Source organism: Myxocyprinus asiaticus, chromosome 44, assembly GCF_019703515.2.
Source record: "Myxocyprinus asiaticus isolate MX2 ecotype Aquarium Trade chromosome 44, UBuf_Myxa_2, whole genome shotgun sequence".
NCBI classification, from domain to species: Eukaryota; Metazoa; Chordata; class Actinopteri; order Cypriniformes; family Catostomidae; genus Myxocyprinus; species Myxocyprinus asiaticus.
The window spans coordinates 25,539,467-25,562,963 of NC_059387.1; the positions used below are offsets into that span (position 1 = coordinate 25,539,467).

Consider the following 23,497-nt stretch of genomic DNA (forward strand, 5'->3'; position numbering starts at 1 on the left):
TGTCACCAGTGTCATGAGCGAGCGCATGGTGCAGGTCACAGAGCTCTCCAACATTGCTTTATAATTGCCGACAATTAAACACACACCAGAGGAAATAATAATTTAAAGGAATAGTTCTCGCGTTTAAAAAGTAAGTAATTTGCTCTTTAATGCGCTATAGGTTTTGTCTTCTATAAAATTGCAGGCTGGCCTGTTAAGTGAAAGCTGAATGCGAATGTCAACCACTGTCCATTAACTTGTGTTAAGCACTGGTAAACAACAATTGCTTTAAAAAATAAAGTGTTTTATGTATTTTTAAATAAGAGATCAGGTCATGAAATTAAGCATGCTCATTTTTAATGTGGTTAAAACTAGACATTTCCTCAATCACATTGGGCACATTGATTAAAAAAAATTGAAGTGCAGTATTAATATCATTCTATAATCATGGGTAATAACAATCATATTAAGGCCTACCTAAACTGAGTATTATCTGACATGAATAGTATTTGTGATTAAGGTTTTATTCGTCTGAATTTTCCTTGGCACAGAATAAATTTCAGATGAATCGTGTGTTCCTGTTTCATGCAGACATGTGTACGTGAACAGGAAGTGTGGAAGGTATTTGACCTTCAGGTGTTCTTTTAAAAGCACCGACACACTTGCATAATAAACTTGTAATACTTGTATTTTCCATTTTAACAATCCGTCTATTGTTCCATGAGTTATAGAGATCTGTCATTTTTAGAAGATGCACGTGGTGTAATATGTGACTTCCCTATTACATAGATTTATATATATGGAAACATTTTCTTTTTGCAGTCAAGTACAACAGCGATGGTCAAAAAACATTTGCAGACATCGCTCGAGACGAGTGCTTTATACTGGTAATAAATACATCGATATATGATCATTTACGCCGAAATCACCGGGGAAAGAGCCGCAGATGAGCCGAAACTGCACACACTCCCTTTCCTTTTGAAGCAAACACTCAGTGCTAATTCGGACAGGCTTAAAACAATAAAGCGATTGGGGTGTTCATTGCCAATTATATGTTTCCCTACTCTGCTGATGAAGATGTGTGATTTCCGTGTATGATAAAACATCCCTCGTCTCCATTTTAATAGCAAAGTTCCTTCTGTAGTGATGTACTGCTTCCGAATATTGAATATATGTGCAATAGAGTTTGAAATGCATTTTATGTCGATGCATGTAGAGTAATTGTGCAGGTATTCATTTAAAATGTTGATTTAGTAATTCGTTAATTTTTTAAAAAAAATTTTTTTTATTTTATAAAAAAAATTAACCATGGTTGTACATTAATAATATTGTAGTAACCATGACTACTGTCAGTCACCATGGTTCCCTTACGACTCCGTACACTTGAAATGGGGAGTGCCTTCTTACACGACCTAGTTTAAACCTCTTTCCAATAACGCCAATATTCTACTTTTGGCTGTGGTGTTTGAGCCCCGCCTGTTTTGGCGCGAAACTGTCTGCTATAAAAACGGGTGCACAGACACCATTTCCTCAGAATGTATTCCTTCAAGAAGCCCTCAACCTTCGTCATCGATATACACGAGTCAGCGGGCGGAATCTTCGCGGGAAGAAGTTTTTTATTTTTTTATTTTTATTGCTTAATGAACAACAGTGACATAATAGACAAAACAATAGTTATAACCAGACATACACAGGGGATATAGTACAATACTTTATATACAACTATACCAAAAAGAATTTATATATATATATATATATTCCTTATTTTTTACACATGTTAGCCTATATTATATTAATTATATTTTTCATTAGAAAAGATGTTTTTATAGCCTTCGTGTTTGTTAAAGTAGTCATAGACTCATAACATTTTTAGATCTATACAGAATAATTTGATGGTTTTATCTCTGTTACTTTTGCTTTATGTAAATAACATTTCCCAAGCAATAATAGTTTATAAAAGTTAATAGTTTTATGGTATGATCAACTATGGGACAACCAGTGTTACAGTCCAAGAACAAAATCATGTATTCTTCTATCACAATTATTTTATGAAGTACATCAAATATTAACAAAGAAATCTGTGTCCAAAGATCGTTAGAATATTTACATGCACATAATAAATGTATGAGTTTCAAGCTCAATTTTACAAAATGAATATAGTGGTGAAATATCTTCCTTAAATGTATTAAGAAAAACATTGCAAGGGTAGTATCTATGAAAAACTTTAAAATGTATTTTCTTAACTTTATTAGGTAATAAAAATGTATTAACCTCAGACCAGATCTTATCTGAAAAAATCATGGGAAAATTTTGTTTCCATTTTACAAGCGCTTTCTCAGAACAGCTAACATCTCTTATGAGACATTTTCTAATGTAAAGATTATTACACCTGCTATCCTGGATGTTCACGCCACCAATACACAAATTTGGAATCTGTCCAACTAAGGGATTGTACATTAAATGATTTGCGGGAAGAAGTGCTCCGGCGAACATCACACCACCTCGCCGATTGACGCTTCGCTGGTGAATGGACCTCAGCATCCTGATTCCCTGCAGTGCTTCAGCAGGGTTTGTGTATTGTATATTGTGTAATATATATATATATATATATATATATTATATATTATATTCATTTGTACTTGTATATCTAAAATAGTCATTTACGTGTTCGTGTCTTTTTAAAGATATCGTTCCGTAAGTGTTCCTTGTGCAAGAGGCACATCCCGCCGTCAGATCAGCATAAGAGCTGCATTTACTGTCTGGGCTGCGCCCACGCAGAGTCAGCTCTCATGGAGGCAGACTGTCCTCACTGTGAGGGCATGAGTCTCGAGACGCTTTGCTGGCAAATCACCCTCATTCTGAAGAATGATTCAGCCTCACGCGCCCTCCCACCCGCCTCTTCTGTGATACCCGAGGATTCACACAAGGAGGCAAGGCGGGGCCGCGAGTTCGAGCAGGATGACTTTGAGATGGTCCTGGTGGCGGCACACGCCCCGTGAGCCCCTCAATCTCTCCGAAGTGCATGATAACGATGAAGTCATGTCTCTCACTGCATCAGGCGAGTGGTCAGTGGATGATGCTGCTGTCCCTCCCCCCAGCGAGGGTGAGGAACGTGCACGCACCACTGACAGGGAGATGCTCCGCATCCTTACAAGGGTGGTCAAAGAGCTTCACCTTGAGTGGTCTCCCCCAGAGGAACCTGAACAGTCTCACCTCGATGAATGGTTTCTCGAGTCCGGACGTAACGAATAACGAACTAAGTCCTGGCGCGCGTTCTTCTCGGCGCGCTCGCGCAGTGATGCCATCCTCTTTAATGTGGATCACGAGGTAGAAAACGGTTATGCCCAATTACCCCCTGTGGAGGTGGTGGTAGCGGCATACCTTTGCCCAGTATGTAACAAGGTGTGGAAATCAAGCCCCATACATCCTTCCAAACAGTGTCAACAAACGTCCGCACTGGCGGGAAAAGCTTACTCAGTGGCAGGACAAGCTGGATCAGCACTCCACGCAGTGGCAGTGCTCCAGGTATTTCAAGCCAAGCTCCTCAGGCAAATGGACGAGTACAGCTTCGATCCAGAGACGTTCAAAGAGCTCCGCACTGCTACAGACATGACCCTGCATACCACGATAGTCACTGCGCAGGCCATCGGCAAGTCCATGGGCAACCTGGCAGTTCTGGATCAACATATATGGCTGACCCTCACAAAAATGAGTGATAAGGAAAAAGACACTCTTTTGGATGCTCCAGTGTCTCCAGCCAGCCTCTTTGGTGGCTCTGTGAATAAATTTGCTGAGCGTTATGTCACGACTCAGCAGCAGTCACCGGCTATGAGACACTTTATGAAAAAATGGAGTATATCATAGCCAATTTGCCCTCGCTCTGTTTCGAGCCATTGCCTGACTAAAAGCTCCATACCTGCTGCCTCACCGGCACCTGCATATCAGCACGCACAGCAAAAGCGCTCCTGACGAGCATGACCCTTTGAAGCGGAAAGCAGAGCCCGCGGTTGCCTCTGGGTCTGCTCCAAAAAAAGGCTCGATTGGAGACACACAACACTGTTCCCCATCTCCCCACTACTGGTTGTCGGGAAAGGAATATTGTTCACAATATTGTTCAAAATGTTGTTTCTGTGTCTTGCACTAAAAAAAAATGCAATAAAAAAAATGCAGTAAGTGCAATAAAGAATACAGCACTCGTTGCAAATGCACGAGATGCTCACACATTCTCAAAGAGCCCTTTTCCTTTTCAAAGCACAAACATTATGTGCAACCGCTTCCCTATAATGAGCGTCACATCATATCATACAGTGAGCAAACAAAATTGCCCTCTGTCCCATTACACGTACGCATGGCGAGCCCTAACAGGTATTTCAGAATGGGTGCAAAAAACGATCGAACATGGTTATACGATCCAATTTGCACGCTGGCCACCCCGTTTCAATGGTGTTCTGTCTTCCACGGTTTCACCTGAGGATGCGCCAGTGTTATGAGCCGAAATGCACAGTCTCATCGTGAAAAACGCAATCGAGATTGTGCCAAATTGTCAAGCACAAAAAGGGTTTTACAGATGTTATTTTCTTGTTCCAAAGAAGGATGGCGGACTTTGGCCAATCCTGGATCTGAGACATTTAAATCGCATTTATAAAGTGCCCTTTCAAAATGATTACTCGGAAACGGATCTTATCGCATGTACGCCCACACGATTAGTTTGCGTCAATAGATCTGAAGAATGCATACTTTAATATCCAAATTGTACGATCACAGGATTTTTTTGAGATTCACGTTCGAGGGAACAGCGTATCAATTCAAAGTCCTGCCCTTCAGACTGTCTCTGGCTCCTCTGAGACTGAGTGGCATACGCATCTTGAACTACCTCGACGATTGGCTGTTACTGCCGCAATCAGAGGCTCTGTTATGCCAGCACAGAGACTTACTGCTTCAGCATCTAAACAGCTTGGGCCTCAATGTAAACTGGGCGAAGAGTACGCTCTCCCCCAGCCAACAAATCTCCTTTTTGGGAGTCTGCCTTGACTTCACGAGCAGGGGCTTGCACCTCATGAGCGTGTATGTTCAGGCCATTCTACAGTGTCTTGGCTCAGTTCAAACTGGGGAGAACACTTCCTCTGAAGCTGTTTCAGAAGGCATTGGGATTTATGGCAGCGCCATCATCCCATTAGGTCTCTTACACACAGACCTCAGGGCGCATGCGCATCACTATATCCCACCGCTGTATAGCTGCTTTAGCACCATGGATAGCTCCTGCGTTTTACCAGCGAGGTGTTGCACTGGGGCAAGTTGTCAGGCAGAAAGTGGTGACTACGGATGCTTTCAACACAGGTTGGGGAGCGGTGTGTGATTGACGCCCGACTTTCTGCACCTGAACACATGCGAGGAGTGCGTGGCACATCAACCGCCTAGAGCTATTGACTTTAATTCTAGCCTTAAACGCTTTTCAGTCAGAAATAGCAAGCTGTCACATCCTGGTTCGATCAGACAACATGACAGTTGTGGCATATATAAACTGCCAAGGCGGAATTTATTCACTGCCTCTGAGACTGACGCGTCGCCGCCTCCTTTGGGGCGAGCATCATCTCCTCTCCCTGAGAGTGACATATGTCCCAGGCCGCCTGAATTACGGTGCGGACCTACTGTCACGCTGTATTGAGGATTTGGGAAATGTTCGGCAAAGCAGAAATCAATCTATTTGGCTCAGTGGAGAATGCACACTGTCTGGTCCCCTCTGGTGTTCGAAGTCCCAAGCTCCGCTGGGAACGGACGCAGGCACACAAATGGCCGGCGAAATGCAAATACGCATTTCCCCCGGTATGCCTGATTCACTCCGTCATATGCAAAGTCCGAGAGGACAAGGAAACGGTTCTATTAGTTGCGCTGAAATAGCTCAACCAGCCATGGTTTCCGGAAATGGAGATGTTGTACAGCTCACCATAGGAAATACCACTGAGGAGGGATCTCCTCTCTCAGGCACAAGGCACAATCTGGCATCCCAAGACCCAGCTGTGGAACCTGCATGTGTGGCCCCTAAACGGGGCGCACTACACGTGCCAGAACTGAGGCGTTCAGGCATGAACACCATTTTACAGCTCGGAGCACCGTCCACGAGACACCTCTACGCACTAAAATGTTCACTGATTGGTGTCTCTTATATGGCAAGAACCCAGTAAACTGCCCCATACATGAAATTCTAAGATTTCTTCAAGAGTGATTAGACACAGGACTCACCCCGTCAACGCTCAGTGTATGTGGCATCTATATCTGCGTATTCCGCACATAAAGCCAGCGCCTCTATAGGCAAGCATGATTTAATCATAAAGTTCCTTAAAGGAGCAAGATGATTAAACCCACCTCGGCCGGCAACAGTCCCGTCTTGGGACTTAACTTTAGTCCTAAAAGCTCTCGCAGGGCCCCCGTTCGAGCCTTTGGACTTTTTGCGCATGCTCTCCGTTAAGACCACACTACTGCTGGCTCTGGCCTCAGTAAAACGGGTAGGTGACCTGCATGCACTATCAGTCGACAATTCATGTCTGGAGTTCGGCCCCGGTCTTTCAAGAGTCACTGTCAAACCCAGGAAAGGCTATGTATCCAAGATCCTAACCACACCCTTCAAAGTGCAGGTGGTTCACCTTCAGGCCTTCTTCCCTCCTCCATTTAATTCGGATGAGGAACAAGCATTGCATTTGTTATGCTCTATATGGGCACTACATGCATACTTTGAGCATACTTGCCAGTTCAGACTGTCTGATCAGCTCTTTATATGCTATGGAGAATGCACAAAAGGAATGTCCGTCTCCAAGCAAAGGCGCTCTCACTGGATTGTCGATGCAATTACCCTGGCTTATGAGTCGCAGGGTCAGACTTGCCCAATTGGTGTTAAAGCACACTCAACTAGAGGCATGGCCTCCTCACAAATGGTGTGTCCTTACAAGAGACATGTTTTGTGGCAGGATGGTCCTCTCAAAACACATTCACAAGGTAGTAACGTCCTCTCTGTTTAGAGCACTTGCTATTCATTGGCCAAATATATATACTTATGCCCTTCCCTTGGGCTTCCCATCATTTGCACAACCGCCTGCATTCAGGCCGTTATAATTTTACCATAAAGTCACAAGCACTTTCATTATAAATAAACTCCCTTCCCGACTGGATTCATAAGGAGTTAATTCATACTACTAGACTACAGTTCATATATTCATTATGAGTGCTCTCCTCCTGGCCAACACGAGGATCACTCACTGCGGCATACTCATGTCGGTCACTGCCCCACAAGACTGCGCCACCATGTTACCTCACTGGGAAGTTATGTCGTATAAGTGCGGCGTGATGGGACCCATATGCATAGCTACACAATGTCAAGTGTACCGAGTCATAAGGGAACGTCTCGGTTTCGTATGTAACCTCGGTTCCCTGAGACGAAGGGAACGAGACATTGTGAACGCTAGCCGCACTACAAGACTTAGAGTTCTTGAGACACGAGCAATGCGCTCCTCGTTCTTGGTCAGAAATTCAGAGGAAATTGTGCACCTGTTTTTATAGCGGACCGTTTCATGCCAAAACAGGCGGGGCTCAAACACCATAGCCAATATTACAATATTGGCGTTATTGTAGAGAAGTTTCAACTAGGTCCTGTAAGAAGGCACTCCCCATATGTGTAGCTATGCAATGTCTTGTTCCCTTCGTCTCGGGGAACCGAGGTTACGTATGTAACCGAGACGTTTTGAAACATTTAACCATGGTTTTGCAACAGTAATACTGTAGTTTCCATATGGTAACCATGACTATATTTTGTAAACATGACAGTAACCATGTTGATTTTCTGGTTACTATGTTTTTACTACAAATACCATAGTTAAACTAAGGTTACTGTAAAACAATTATTTTTATTCAGGGCAAACCTGTTGAAGTGTTTGTTACCAAATAGAGTATTCTTACTTTGGATTTGGCAGTAATATATATATATATATTTCTGTACATTGCAAATACAGAACCATACCAAAACCATGACCCTTAAACTGTGATACAAACCGAACCATGAGAAATGTGTGTGTGTGTGTGTGTATATATATATATATATATATATATATATATATTATTATTATTTTATTTTATTTTTTTTCAAATGACATTTAAACAGGTTTCTTTTTAGAGGCATTTGTAAATGTGATTTTATATTTTTGGTGCAACGCAGTAAGTGGTTTGTAATAACAATGGGAATCATATGGACCAGCATCCATATGAATGTCTAATTCAGGTCCTCATGCTGGTTGTAACCCTCACATGTTCTTAATCAGGAGTGAAGCATGTATTCTGATTGTCACACCACATTCTCCAATACTCTCTGGCCTTTTGATCATGTTCTTTGGGATAAGATCTCCATGCCACCCATGTCTAATTGAGTTTGAAGATCCTCTGTGCTTGTAATGTCCCTTATTTATGCCTTATTTATTTCAATAAACCATACCAGGAAAACTTTTCTGCAGTAAATGGGAATGTTTGGGTGTTTTGCTTGATTTTGCAGCTTGCTTTTCTTGTTTGTCACATTTGTTTTCTTGTTCAGTCATTGAATTGTGAGGAATAATCGTCTGAGTTCATAGTTCAAGTCTTTCATGGTCGAGAGGACACACATTTGAAAGAAACAGTTCACCCAAATATAGAAAATTCTCTCAATTACTCACCCTCATGACTTCTTAGATGTGTGTGACTTTCTTCTCCAGAACACAAACTATTTAGAAGATATTTAGAATAATATCTCAGCTCTGTAGGTCCATAAATGCAAGTGAATGGTGACCAAAACTTAATTTTTGAAGCTCCAGAAAAGGATGTAAAGGCAGCATAAAAGTAATCCATGCAACTCAAGTGGTTTAATCCATGTCTTCTGAAGTTCAATCAGTTTTGGGTGAGAACAGTATATATATATATACATATATATATATATATATATAACAGAATATAACTTTTTCACTGTACATCTTGACATCAGCAGTCTCTTTGGTGATCATGATTTCCAGCTCCATTACACTTCTTGGCACCATCTAGCGCTCTGTGCATGCATAAAGTACTGGGAAGTGTAATCCATCTTAAAATCATGATTGTGCCTAGATGGCAAAATTTACAGTGAAAAGGAAGTTATATTTTGGTCTGTTTTCACCCAAAATCGCTTCAGAACTCAATATTTAAGACACTGGAGTTTTATGGATTACTTTAATGCGGCTTTTATGTTCTTTTTGGAGCTTAGAAATGTTGGTCACCATTCACCTTCCTTGTATGGACCAACAGAGCTGAGATATTCTTCTGAAAATCTCTGTGTTCTGCAGGAGAAAGAAAATCATGCACATCTAGGATGATATGAGGGTGAGTAAATTATGTTTTTGGGTGAAATATTCCTTCAATGCTGTCCATGTCTCCTAAAATAAAGTGAAGGTTAGGTTGAGTAGGCTTTTTTGTTTATAAATGGCTCCTCAAGGTTAATTTATGGGCCTTCAGGTGTTGTTATTTCCAGTAAGTTCTAGTTGATGAATATTATCTGCGTTGTATGCCATTTCAGCATTGCTAAAATTTTTGTTGTGTGCACTGACTGTTAATCTGGAGGAAGTTCTCTTAACCACACACACAACTACTTCATCTAGTGTAAGAAAAACACCACTTTTTGACATTTGGTATTTGTACATTTGGTGGAATTAGAGAAAGAATATGATAAACCATCTCACAACAACATTAAATGTAATGTGGAAAATATGCCTTGCGGCAAAACTTGTCATGATACCGAATTATGAACCAACGGTTCTTTGTTGTCCACGTTTCAGCATTAACTTGCAGTTCTTTGTTTAAAATTATAATTTTGTAGTTTTACAAAGATCATATGATGGTTTGGGTTGTGACTGTGGGCCACTAACTTTAGAGGACATGGTATTAGGAAATGTTTGTGTCTGTACACACTAGAGCCCGACAGATATGGGATTTTTGAGACCGATACCGATTTTAGGGAGGGAAAATTCACTGATTACCGATATGGTGACCAAAATATAGCACATTTTTTTAGCTGGAATGAAAACAGACCTTTTCTGTGTGGATTGTGCACTGATTTTGCACCGATATGACTATGCAAAGGTACTCAGAAGGCTGCTTTCTTAAATATTTTTATCAAAGAACATTTGACATTATTATTATTATTATACATTGTCAACAAATTCTAGAAATGAACACTGAGAAAATAAATAAAAATACAATAAATAGCTTAATAAACATCAGTACTGTTTAGTATCAGTCAGTGGCTGATCATTAAAATAAAGAATAAATAAAAAATAAAATAAATAGCTTAATATCAGGGGCCGGTTGCACCAGTTATACATAAGTTACAATTTAGCCTAGCTGTGGCTTAAATGGGCAAAGTCACAATTTACGCTCTACTAAATATTTGAGTGTTGCACCATTATATTTATGTAGGACATAACCCTACGTATAAACTAAATATATACGGAAGCCTCCGATCAGGAGTAACTGATGGAATAAAAAAAGTCATTTTTATGTCATTTAATGACATCAATGAGCTCATGTTTTGGTTGACAGGCATCAATCCTTTCCACATATATGATGGTGTTGGCATTTACACTCATTTACATTTACGAGAGAGAAGGAAAAAAAACGTACTTTTAAGTGGCTCTTCAGCATGAAACCGATCTAACGGTGCCATTTTTAGGGTGCGTCACCCGGTGTCAAGTTTCAACACATTCAAAATATATATAGGATATTAAAATGAATACATGTCTATTTTTCCATCCTGTTGTATTAATATTTATCACCCCTCATTTTTTTTAGATACAGTTCCTATATATTATTATTTACACAGGGCAAATATACTATTTATTAAATCTACTTTTATTGTGCATCCTATTTTAATGTCTGGAAAACCAGACTTTTAAATATTACATTTTGTAAATGCAACGACTGGAATTGTTCGGTTGAAGGGGGTACCAAACCTTCGGATGAATTTCAGCGAATCATCAACAATTCCTCTTTCCTCCTTTTTTTTTTTTTTTTTTTTTTTTTTAATATGAAAAAACACTTTTGGACTTTGAACACGGAGGGTTGTGTTTATGAATTCACAGAGACTTCAGAAAGGGCTGATCAGAGCGGAAGCTTGTAAAAGCCTTTCTGTTGCTAAAGAGATTCTGAGTGAAGTCAATATCTCTTCCATTTTAGATTCGATGGCGTGGACAATTGATCAAGCAAAAATGAAGTTTTCCAGAATTGTGAGTTTACTTCTTTGGTGGAAGATTCTTCTTTAAATTCAAATTTTGTAAATGTTTCTTAGAAATAGGAAGTTAATAGTTGCAGTACAAATATAGTTTATTTTCATTTTAGCCCAAAGAGTGTAATGGTTTCTCCCTTTTTGTAGGTAAACAGTCGCTCGTACACCCGATTCAATCAGTCTCAGAACCCTGATGGAGAGAGCAGTCGTGTGGAGGTGAAGCTGTCTGCGGACGGTGAAGAAGAGATGGATGGTGTTGAGCAAGGACAAGTGCAACATGAGACATACACAAGACCCAGTCGTCCAGTGCCATTGAACAAGGGGAAGATTATTTGTTCAGTGATCGTAGTACTGCTCTTCTTCTGTTTGGGTAATTTGTTTTTATTATTGACTTAATTCTTCAATTTATTTTACTTCTGAAGAGAATCCATACGGCATAATGTACAGTCAGCTGATAAACGCTGAAAGGGTGATCTGGACTTTTCCCCCCTGTACTATTCTCATGGTTTTCCTTGCACTTTTTTTGTCAGGTACACTCATTGGCTATGCTGCCCACCGTAAGTCTGAACCACCTTCGCCTGACAGTTTGGACGAGGAAAAGAATAGTGAAGTTCAACCAATTTATGATGTTCCTGCTCCTACTATGGATTGGAGTGACATTGTTAAGATGATGAATGAGAAACTGTTGTCTAATGCCATTCAGGATAAATTAAGGTATTTGTTATCCAGAGAAAATGATTGTCCATGATTATTTTTGTCCATTGTGATTATGGTCCATTTTAATGTTAAGACAAAGGTTTCATTCTTAAGTAAAATGGAAGAGCCTGACCTAAATTCTGCATTTGTTTTTGCACTCTTCTGGCTTTCGCTGTTCTTTTGCATTAAGTGAGTATTCAAAGGGTGACCGCCAGGCAGGATCATCTGGAGATAACTTGTTAGCTGACAAAATCCATGACACTTTCAAGAAACTTAACATGGAGCCCTGGGTTGATGAGCACTATGTGAAGCTACAGTATCCTAGCAGGTCAGTACTCAGTCAATTTGTTAGCCTAAGTTTGTTAGCTTAAAAAGAGAAATATCAAAGAAATACTAACAAGACACCATACAATAGAATAGTATAAATTATACTCAATAAGTAACTCAATATAATTTGTTGAACCTTAGTCCTACCCACATGCTTTTTAGTTAAATGTGTAGTTCACCCTAAAATGAAAGTTCGGTAACACTTTACAATAAGGATCCGTTTGTTAACAGTTAACTACATTAGTTAACCTGAACTAACAACAAACAATACTTTTACAGCTTTTATTGATCTTTGTTAATGTTAATTTCATCATATACTAATACACTGTAAAAATATTTTTATATGTTAACATTAGTTGATGCACAATGAACTAACATGAATTAACAATGAACAATTATTATTATTATTAACTAACATTAACAAAATGTATAAATGCTGTAAAAATATATTGTTTATTGTTTGTTCATGACACCTAGTGCATTAACTAATGTTAAAGAAAGGAACCTTATTGTAAAGTGTTACTAAAAGTTCTCATTATTTACTCTAGGGATGGGCATTTTCAAGGAATTTTGTAGTCAAATACTCTAACCCACAAAAATGAGTACCTGATTACTTGTAAATTGCACATTAAAGAAACATGTATGACAAGTATGTGAGTTTTATATTATTTTGTTTTATTTGCAAAATTTACCAAGAACGGTTTCAAAATAAGAAGACTTCAGCAAACTACGATTTTTTGGGGGGGAAAAAAACAATATGCATTAATAAAAATGGAAGGTAAAAAATATTTAAAAATAACAGTAAAAAAACATTTGCTCTCACCTGGAGCTTGCATAAAAAACAATACTGATGGCATAAGGGTAATGCATAGATTATATATATATATATCACATTTTTATAATCTCACATGTTATGTTTCATAAACATAAGTGGTGAAAGTTTGCTTTTTATAAAATGTGCTCTGCCTGTGTTGAGACTTCGTGCTCCTACACACATATTGGTCTGATCAGCTTCCGAGTTCGCTTCGCATTTTTTCCACCATAAAAGCAGATCCTCGTCTGTTGGTTTGCATGACTCCAACAAGAATACATCCTGAATACAAATAGAGTAGAATTCAATAAGAACGAAAATATTACAAGTATTGCCTAGTATTACTTGGCTTTGCTTTGAAGCCCAGATGCCATGATATATCTACTTCTCTCATCCAACACCACACGTATCCACAGTGCCCCCCTGTGGACTCAATTGTAACTGCGAGATTTGGTAAGAGATTCAGAGGGAAAACATTGTAATTCAGTGCTGCTCGCAACAGGGAAGTGCGGAAAGGAAAATGAATTTTCAAAAATATTTTTTTATACTCGAGTAGCTGGTGCAGAATGAGTACTTTATTACTCGTACACATCCCTAATTTACTCACCCTCATGCCATCCCAGATGAAAATGACTTTATTCCTTCTTCTGAACACAAAGATTTTTAGAAGAATATTTCAGCTCTATAGGTCCATACGATGCGAGTGAATGGGTACTGAAATTCCAAAAAGCACAAAGGCAGAATGAAAATAATCCATTAGACTCCATTGGTTTAATCCATATCTTCGTAAGAGATATGATAGGTGTGGGTGAGAAACAGATCAATATTTAAGTCCTTTTGTACTATCAATCTCCACTTTCACATTCTTCATTTGTTTTTGGCGATTCGCATTCTTCATGCATAATGGCACCTACTGGCTGGGAGGAGAATTTATAGTAAAAAGGACTTAAATATTGATCTGTTTCTCATCCACACCTATCATATCGCTTCTGAGGACATGGATTTAACCACTGGAGTCTTATGGATTACTTTTATGCTAACTTTATATGCTTTTTTGAGCTTCAAAATGTTGGTACCCATTCACTTGCATTGTGAGGACCAAAGAGCTGAAATATTCTTTGTGTTCAGCAGAGGAAAGAAAGTCATACACATCTGGGATGGCATGAGGGTGAGTAAATGATGATTTCTTTTAAAGCAAGCCTCTATTACTATAGACAAACACACAACCCATAGCATTGTTGCGACAAAATTTGCACAAGCAAGCACTCCTCACATTTTCTGTAGGACATGTAAAATGATAGTCTTAATTGTATAACATTCTCCATCTTTGGAATACCATTGCCACATTTTATAAATCCTCAGTTTTTCCACCTTTTCTGCACTAATTGTTATTTGCTAAATCAACTGTTTTTAACCCAAACAGCTCTAATCCAAACAAAGTGTTGTTTGGTTCAGAGGAGATTGGAAATCCAAAGGGGTTCCTGGCTTACAGTGCAACAGGACGTAAAACGGTGAGCTATATATTTCTTCACCTTCCTCTGCTGGAAACACACTTTTTCGCTGGTCTTGTCGTTTAACTTGCATAACTTTTCAATTCAGTAGCTTAAAAGAGCACTTAAAGGGATAGTTCACCCAAAAATGTATATTCTGACAGCATTTACTCACCCACTGGTACCAAACCCATATTGTTCCAATTGAGTGAATCTTGACAAAATTTTCAATTTTGGGTGAACTGTCACTTTTAACATTGGTTGTCCCATTTCCAAACCTGATAATATAAAAATTCTCTCACAGGGAAGAGTGGTGTATGCCAACTATGGTTTGCCAGAGGATCTGAGGGACGTGAAGGACAGCGGAGTGAATCTGACTGGGTCTGTCATACTGCTGAGAGCTGGAAAAATCAGCATGGCTCAGAAGGTAGCTCATTGGGAGTAACTGATAGTAATTGATCTATAATTTTGTTACTAGTGTCAGTCTGAACGTATTCTCCGCTGTAGGTTGCAAATGCTGCTGAGAAGGGTGCCGTAGCAGCTCTGATCTACCCGGACCCAGCAGACTATGGAAAATTGCCTTCAGATACTGAACTCTATGGTCACGTAAGTTATGCCAAAGAATAAGGTTCCATGGTAAAAAATCATTCATAGTCAGCGCAATGTGCTGTCCTATTCAGAACCAATCACGTGATATATATATATATATATATATATATATATATATTATATCATATGTTATGTTGTATGACTGATTCAGTCCAAGATTGAGAACGATGACTCCTGGGATAGATCCAGTCTGATTTGATTGATTCATTTAAATTAAAATATATCTTTTGCCATGGTGCTGCAGATCAAGCTGTGAATAGCTCCTGAATATTGGTGCAGGAAACACTGGCTCTTTGTATTATTTTACTACTTTTGTTGATTTTTGTAGTTGTTATAATTTTGTTTTTTTTTTTCATTTATGAAGGTCCACTTGGGATCAGGTGATCCTTACACCCCAGGTTTCCCATCCTTCAATCACACCCAGTTTCCACCTGCCAAGTCATCTGGTCTTCCAAATATACTCGCTCAGACGATCACTGCAAACATGGCAAGCAAAATCTTGGAGTAAGTTTAAAGTTCAGTTTTAACTTGAGCAGTTTTTTAGTTCCTGTGGTGGAACATCAAGTTTAATTTGGTAATGTGAAATTTCCCACAGGAAAATGGGAGGAAGCGATGCCCGCTCAAGTTTCATGGGTCGCTTCTCCAGTTACAAATTGGGAAATGAGACTGACATGGTCACCGTAGAAGTTAACAACAATCTTGTCGACACCAAGATCCATAACGTGTTCGGAGTCATCAAAGGGTTTGTGGATGCAGGTGAGTTTCATCCAGAAGCCCCGTTCACACTCGCAGCAGTTTTATTGCTGGAGGTCTGCAGGTCACTGCACTGTTGTTCACAAGAGTGCGTTGATGGATGTCCCAACGTTATTGTTTGGCTGCGAACAAAGTGTAAAGTGTTACCTGTACATCAGTGTGGTTCCGGTTGCTCATGCCACCAGAAATCGCCATATCAAAATGAATGACTTACAGTTGCATTGTCATTGTGAATGCATTTTGATTGATTAAATGTCTGTACATCTGACCTTTTGTGGACTTGGGGGGGGGTCTCACTATGGTGTCATTAATTCACCAGATAAATATGTTGTGATTGGAGCGCAGAGGGACTCCCTCAGCTCAGGCTATGCCAAGTCTGCAGTCGGCACTACTCTTCTGATGGAGCTTGCAAGAGTTTTCACTGAAATGAAGAAAGGTATAGTTCAAGGCATAGGCATTGACCCAAAAATTTTACTCACCCTCATGTTAAACCCATTAAACCCATGTGATTTAGGCAGTATGTTAGACTTAGGTACCATTCACTTTCATTGTAACTTTTTTTTCCCCATACAATGAAAGTGAATGGTTACTGAGGCTGTCATTCTATCTCTTTTTGTCCTCCACTGAGTAAAGAAGGTAATATGGATTAAAAACAGCATAAGGGTAAATTGATAGAATTTTCATTTAGCATGTAGTGTTATGGCATGCACTTATTACTTGTTCACCACAGATGGTTTCAAACCCAGAAGAAGCATTGTGTTTGCCAGCTGGAGCGCAGGGGATTTCGGTAACGTCGGAGTTACTGAATGGCTTGAGGTTTGTATTGCGATTGTGATGTTACTTTGCTCGAATAACTACATATACAGGTGCATCTCAATGAATTAGAATGTCGTGGAAAAGTTAATTTATTTCAGTAATTCAACTCAAATTGTGAAACTCGTGTATTAAATAAATTCAATGCACACAGACTGAAGTAGTTTAAGTCTTTGGTTCTTTTAATTGTGATGATTTTGGCTCACATTTAACAAAAACCCACCAATTCACTATCTCAAAAAATTAGAATACATCATAAGACCAATAAAAAAAACATTTTTAGTGAATTGTTGGCCTTCTGGAAAGTATGTTCATTTACTGTATATGTACTCAATACTTGGTAGGGGCTCCTTTTGCTTTAATTACTGCCTCAATTCGGCATGGCATGGAGGTGATCAGTTTGTGGCACTGCTGAGGTGGTATGGAAGCCCAGGTTTCTTTGACAGTGGCCTTCAGCTCATCTGCATTTTTTGGTCTCTTGTTTCTCATTTTCCTCTTGACAATACCCCATAGATTCTCTATGGGGTTCAGGTCTGGTGAGTTTGCTGGCCAGTCAAGCACACCAACACCATGGTCATTTAATCAACTTTTGGTGCTTTTGGCAGTGTGGGCAGGTGCCAAATCCTGCTGGAAAATGAAATCAGCATCTTTAAAAAGCTGGTCAGCAGAAGGAAGCATGAAGTGCTCCAAAATTTCTTGGCAAACGGGTGCAGTGACTTTGGTTTTCAAAAAACACAATGGACCTACACCAGCAGATGACATTGCACCCCAAATCATCACAGACTGTGGAAACTTAACACTGGACTTCAAGCAACTTGGGCTATGAGCTTCTCCACCCTTCCTCCAGACTCTAGGACCTTGGTTTCCAAATGAAATACAAAACTTGCTCTCATCTGAAAAGAGGACTTTGGACCACTGGGCAACAGTCCAGTTCTTCTTCTCCTTAGCCCAGGTAAGACGGCTTTGATGTTGTCTGTGGTTCAGGAGTGGCTTAACAAGAGGAATACGACAACTGTAGCCAAATTCCTTGACATGTCTGTGTGTGGTGGCTCTTGATGCCTTGACCCCAGCCTCAGTCCATTCCTTGTGAAGTTCACCCAAATTCTTGAATCGATTTTGCTTGACAGTCGTAAGGCTGCGGTTCTCTCGATTGGTTGTGCATCTTTTTCTTCCACACTTTTTCCTTCCACTCAACTTTCTGTTAACATGCTTGGATACAGCACTCTGTGAACAGCCAGCTTCTTTGGCAATGAATGTTTGTGGCTTACCCTCCTTGTGAAGGGTGTCAATAATTGTCTTCTGGACAACTGTCAGATCAGCAGTCTTCCCCATGATTGTGTAGCCTAGTGAACCAAACTGAGAGACCATTTTGAAGGCTCAGGAAACCTTTACAGGTGTTTTGAGTTGATTAGCTGATTGGCATGTCACCATATTCTAATTTTTTGAGATAGTGAATTGGTGGGTTTTTGTTAAATGTGAGCTAAAATCATCACAATTAAAAGAACCAAAGACTTAAACTACTTCAGTCTGTGTGCATTGAATTTATTTAATACACGAGTTTCACAATTTGAGTTGAATTACTGAAATAAATGAACTTTTCCACGACATTCTAATTTATTGAGATGCACCTGTATGTTGTTTTGAAATACATTTGAGGTTTTGCAATGTGTTTGTGCTCTGCCTTTATCAGGGCTATTGGGCATCCTTGGACAAAAAAGCCTTTACCTACATCAGTTTGGATGGAGTTATAACTGGTGAGTTTACAAAGTCTACATTTGTCTCTGAGGAACGTCTAAAGTGTTAGTTCACCCAAAAATAATTTACTCACCTTCGTGTTGCTCTAAACCCATATGACTTTCTTCCATGGAACACAAAAGACATTAAAATGTTCATGCTGCTCTTTCCCAATACAACAAATGTATACAGTGACCATGGGCTGTCAACTCTGTGAAAAATAACTGTAACACTAACCCTGGTCACTGTATGCTTTCAGTGTATTGAAAAGAGCACCGTGAACATAATTCAACATTTCTCCTTTTGTGTTCCACGGAAGAAAGTAAGTCTTGCAGGTTTGGAGCGACATAAGGGTGAGTAAATAATGACAGAATTCTGAAAAACGACATAAGTTTGTCAAAATGGGGCTGAATGGCTACATTAAAAGGATAGTTCACACAAAACTGAAAATTCTCTCATTATTTACTCACCCTCATGATATCCCAGGTGTGTATGACTTTCTTTCTTCACCAGAACACATTTGAAGAAAACTAGAAAAATATCTTAGCTCAGTGGGTCCTTAAAATGCAAGTGAATGGAGATTTCTCTTTTGAAGCTCCAAAAATCACAGACAGTCAGCATAAACGTCATCCATACATCACCAGCTGTTAAATTAATGTCTTCTAAAGCGGCACGATCACTTTTGGTGCGAAAAAGATAAATATTTAAGTACTTTTTTTAACTCTAAATCATCGCTTCCAGTCAGCAGCGGTACGCACGTGTGATGTAATTGCATCGGAATTCGAAACACGGGATCTGACGCTCGTGCGTCACAGCCGGAAGAGCAGCGCTGTTTACAAGCGAGGAGGAGGAACACTGTACAGTAGCTTGGTTGATTTTGGTGTAGATCTGTATTCATCTGTTTCTTTACTCACAAAGGAGTGCTTGTGTGCTTATCCTGGATGATTTTTGGAGCTTCAAAAGAGAAATCTCCATTCACTTGCATTTAAGGACCTACTGAGCTAAGAGATTTTTCTTAATGTGTTCTGGTGAAGAAAGAAAGTCATTCACACCTGGGATCTCATGAGGATGAGTAAATAATGAATTTTAATTTTGGGGTGAACTATTAATTAAAAAAAAAAAAAAAAGCCAGTTTGCATTTTCCCCAAGCAAATCCTAGATGTTCTTGTCTTTGTTTGATCTGTAGGTGTGGGTTCCTTCAGAGCTTCTGCAAGCCCTTTGTTGCACACGCTTCTGCAGAAGACCATGGAGAAGGTACACCCAAACACATTGTTTTTTTTATTTATTTTTGATAAATGTACATATTAAAATCAGGGCTCAACGGTAAGCATGTTTTCTGGTGGCCCACCAAATGTTTTCTTTACATTTCTTTACAAAGGTTCTTAATTTGGAAGTAATAGTTGGAATTTTACAGCTATCAGTAGAGGGCATTAAAACATGTTTTCAAGAACAACATGTGTGTGTGTGTGTGTGTGTGTGTGTGTGTGTGTGTGTATTATTTAAATGATCTGTTTTACCTCTCTCTGTGAAAGGTAAAAAATCCAATCGGTTCAGGTCCAGTTAACTTCCGTCAAAGCCTTTTCCAGAGTTATGGCGGTAATCTTAGATCTCTGTGAGTAAATCTGCATTGATTGTTGTCATATTTGATAAAAATATCAACATAAGCATAATTGTTTGTGCTGATGTGTACATGCTCTTTAATGATTTCATCTTCTGTCATTGTCATTTGTGCTCAGTCTGAGGCCCATGATGATGGATGATAGTGCATATCCTTTCCTGGCTCTCTCTGGAATCCCCTCTGTGTCTTTCAGTTTTGTTCCTGCTGGGGTAAGAGTTGGTTCTTATCTCTCTTTTTTTGCACTGGGCCTATTTTACACTTGGCCACTTAATGCATCTTGATCGATTGGATTACTACTGTATGTCTGATTGGATGTGCACGTTTCATTTACACTTGGCGACGTAAATGTGTCTCTGCAAAACTTATTTAAATTTGTTTTACTATTCTGCTTCCGTGAGTTCACTTCCATGAAGTGCAGCAAAATTGTGCTGCACTTGATGTGGTTCATTAATATTTCAAATGGGAGGTGGCTAAAATTGCTTTGAGGATTGTGGTACAAAAGCAACAGCTGTTGTGTGCCACATTTTCTTTGTTGTCTTTGGTCTTCTGTAAGCTGATTTAGTTCTGTTTGGGAGGAGCAAAGCTTCCGCATGTGGCCTGAACAAGAGTTATTTACATTTGGCCAAATCACATTTGGTGTCTTGTATGCATCACAAACCACCTCCTGAGGGTTTCCTATCTGTCCTGAATTCATCTTAGAGGGCATTTACACTTGGTTTTTTCATGATTAGATAGCAATCCAATCAGTAAAAATGCATGAAGTGACCAAGTAAATACCTCTATGTTGCTTTGTATGTACACTTCATATGCAAAGACTGCAGATGGCATTCACCCGAGTGTGCATTCTGATTTGATCATTTTTATCCACCAGGCCTCTGCTGACTACGAATATTTTGGAACTGTTCTGGATAATAAAGAAGGTCTGGGCACTGTCACCGGTCAGAAAGTGGGTGAGATGTCTGTGGCTGCTGCCCAGGTTGCTGGTCAGATCGCCCTCCGGCTCGTTCACGACCACATCCTCAAACTGGATGTTGCCAAGTATGCAGAGATCATCTCAGACCATGTGAAAACCATCACGAATCGGGTTGAGGAACTCGGAAGTGCAAAGGTGATGTCTTTTGTCACGTGCGTTACATTTTGACAACAAGACATTAATGGAATACTTGCCCAAAATGAAACTTCTCATTTACTCGACTTCATAACGTTCCAAACCTGCACGACTGATTTTCATTTGTGAAACTCGAAAGGAGATATTTAGCAGAATGTCCAAGTTGCTCTTTTTCCATATAATGAAAGTGAATGGGGGCCATAGACAGCTGTGGTCACTATTCACTTTCTTGTATGGAAAAGAGCAGCTTGGGCATTCTGCTAAATATTTCTTTTTCTTCCAAGAAGCAAAAGGTCTTTTGGAATGATATGAAGGTGAGTAAATGATGACAGAATTTTTATTTTGGGGCGAACTATCCCATTTATGAAAAAAAAAAAAAACAAAAAAAGACATTCCTGATACCAGTTTGTATTTGCAAAATAACTTGCCCTTGTTTCTCAATATTCTTTCAACCCATTACAGGTCGATAAAAGTGAGTCTCTGTCAACAGTGTGGCTGAACAGGGCAAAAAGTTCTTTTGGTCGTGCTGCAAACACCTTAGATGTATACATCAGTAGAAGTGATCTAGAAGACCTAGAGATGTGCCGCATCATCAATAACCGCATAATGAAGGTGAAGTCATTCGCTTGGCATTTCTGTGCTTATTATGTAGAGCAGGGTTGGGAAACGTCCGGACCGCAAGGCCATTCGAGAAATCATTTGAAAAGCAAAAAAATGGCCTTGATTCCATTAAATGTATTAAAAATAAATAAATTAAAAAGATTAAAAATTATTTTAAATAGCGCAAAATATTGTATAATAGTCATTTTTTTACTTTTTCCCTTGGTGCGTGAGCATGTAACAGAATGCGTATGTCAATTTCAACCAACAATGAGAAATTGCAAGCAATTATGGCCTGCAAAAACAAATTAAATACTCGAATGGCCTTAAATAGGAAAAAGGTTCCCCATCACTGATATAGTTATCTTGAAACATGCCTTGTCAACATGAAATCTAAATTATTCTATAGAAAACAAATGTCTTCATAGCCTTTCATTGAAATGTAATAAACTGCTCTGCTTTTGTTGCTTTTACACAATTCAGTCTGTTCCTGATGAATAAAATTAAGTCCTATCCTACATTTTTACTTTTTTTTTTTTTTTTTTTTTTATATATCCTGTTTTTACTCTGAAGTGCATAATATTCCAGAATTAAATGATTTAAAATGCTGTTTAATGTCAATTTTAAAGACAATATAAAAGCTATTGTACAACTGATTTGATTTAGTATTTAATGGCACTGATAGATATAGGCCAAGTTCTCATGTTTTTTGTCATTTTCTTCCTCTTTTAAGGTGGAGCATAATTTTCTCTCTCCTTATGTCTCTATAAGAGATGCCCCGTTCCGACACATTTTCTTTGGTGATGGGTGGCAAACCACCACTGACCTGGAAAACTACCTGAAAAATGTGGCACAAAAAAAAGCAACCTTCGACATGAACCAAGTCCTTAACAAGTTTGCTCTGCTCACCTGGTCCATCCAGGGCTGTGCAAATGACCTGGCTGGAGATATCTGGTCCATGGACAATGAGATATAGGGTTTTTCAGGATTACATCAACAAACTTGGCCTCCATCAGTTTTGATTAAAAGTAAAACTCAAATATCAGAACAAACCATATATCCACCACTACATAGTAGATTGATTTGATTTCAAAATAGTGAAAAGCTCTAATGGAATCTGATCATGCATACCTACAGAATTAAGTATTTGACAGCTATAAAAAAAAAAAAATCATGACGAAAGCATGCGACTTCAACATACATGAATATACAGAGTAATGACTAAGGTCTTTAATCCTATTAGGAATTAATAATAAATGATATAGATGATACAGTTCTTATATTGTATTTTATATATATATATATATATATATATATATATATATATATATATATATATATACACTTTTCATTTATATAATATTATAATACTATACTGCTGTATTAAGGAAAATAAGTCAAACTTTGCATTTCAGATTCAGTTTGTCATCCCCAGTTATATCTTAAAGTTGGTGATATTCTGATTGATTAATCAGGTTAGCCGCTGATGCTTAAGTACATATGGAGAAAACCATGTCCTTGGCTGCTATGTGGGGATTAAAGTCCCTGTCGCACTTCATGTAAATCCAACATTTTTGCAGGAGATATGTCTGCCTTAGTACCCATTTAGCACTGACTGAGGACCATATTTATTTCTTATTTATTTATCAGTGACAGTGTTCACTATAAAAGAGTCCTATTTATTTTCTTTTTTTAA

The 23,497-nt window shown here is 38.9% G+C and overlaps 2 protein-coding genes across 3 annotated transcripts in view; both read left to right on the forward strand.

Moving 5' to 3' along the window:
- LOC127434492 (transferrin receptor protein 1-like) lies at window positions 1–23,070 on the forward strand. Its single transcript, XM_051687318.1, has 19 exons — window positions 1–130; window positions 11,194–11,243; window positions 11,390–11,612; window positions 11,773–11,956; window positions 12,129–12,266; window positions 14,500–14,587; window positions 14,871–14,993; window positions 15,074–15,172; window positions 15,540–15,679; window positions 15,771–15,931; window positions 16,248–16,364; window positions 16,659–16,744; window positions 18,432–18,495; window positions 19,662–19,729; window positions 20,008–20,087; window positions 20,212–20,302; window positions 20,965–21,201; window positions 21,664–21,813; window positions 22,535–23,070. The coding sequence occupies exons 2-19, from the start codon at window positions 11,199–11,201 to the stop codon at window positions 22,775–22,777; spliced, it is 2,337 nt and encodes a 778-aa protein (XP_051543278.1). The 5' UTR covers window positions 1–130; window positions 11,194–11,198; the 3' UTR covers window positions 22,778–23,070.
- Window positions 1–23,497, forward strand: part of LOC127434491 (transferrin receptor protein 1-like) — a 49,902-nt gene that overhangs the window by 25,065 nt on the left and 1,340 nt on the right. The gene's annotated exons all lie outside the window — the stretch shown is intronic.

What these genes read in the sequence shown, in the direction of transcription:
- LOC127434492 (XM_051687318.1), top strand. Translation starts at nt 11,199, where the DNA reads ATGGCGTGGACAATTGATCAAGCAAAAATGAAGTTTTCCAGAATT. An exon ending in TTTCACTGAAATGAAGAAAG is followed by an intron (nt 16,365 to 16,658) that starts GTATAGTTCAAG and finishes TGTTCACCACAG; the next exon opens with ATGGTTTCAAACCCAGAAGA. An exon ending in TCAATAACCGCATAATGAAG is followed by an intron (nt 21,814 to 22,534) that starts GTGAAGTCATTC and finishes TCCTCTTTTAAG; the next exon opens with GTGGAGCATAATTTTCTCTC.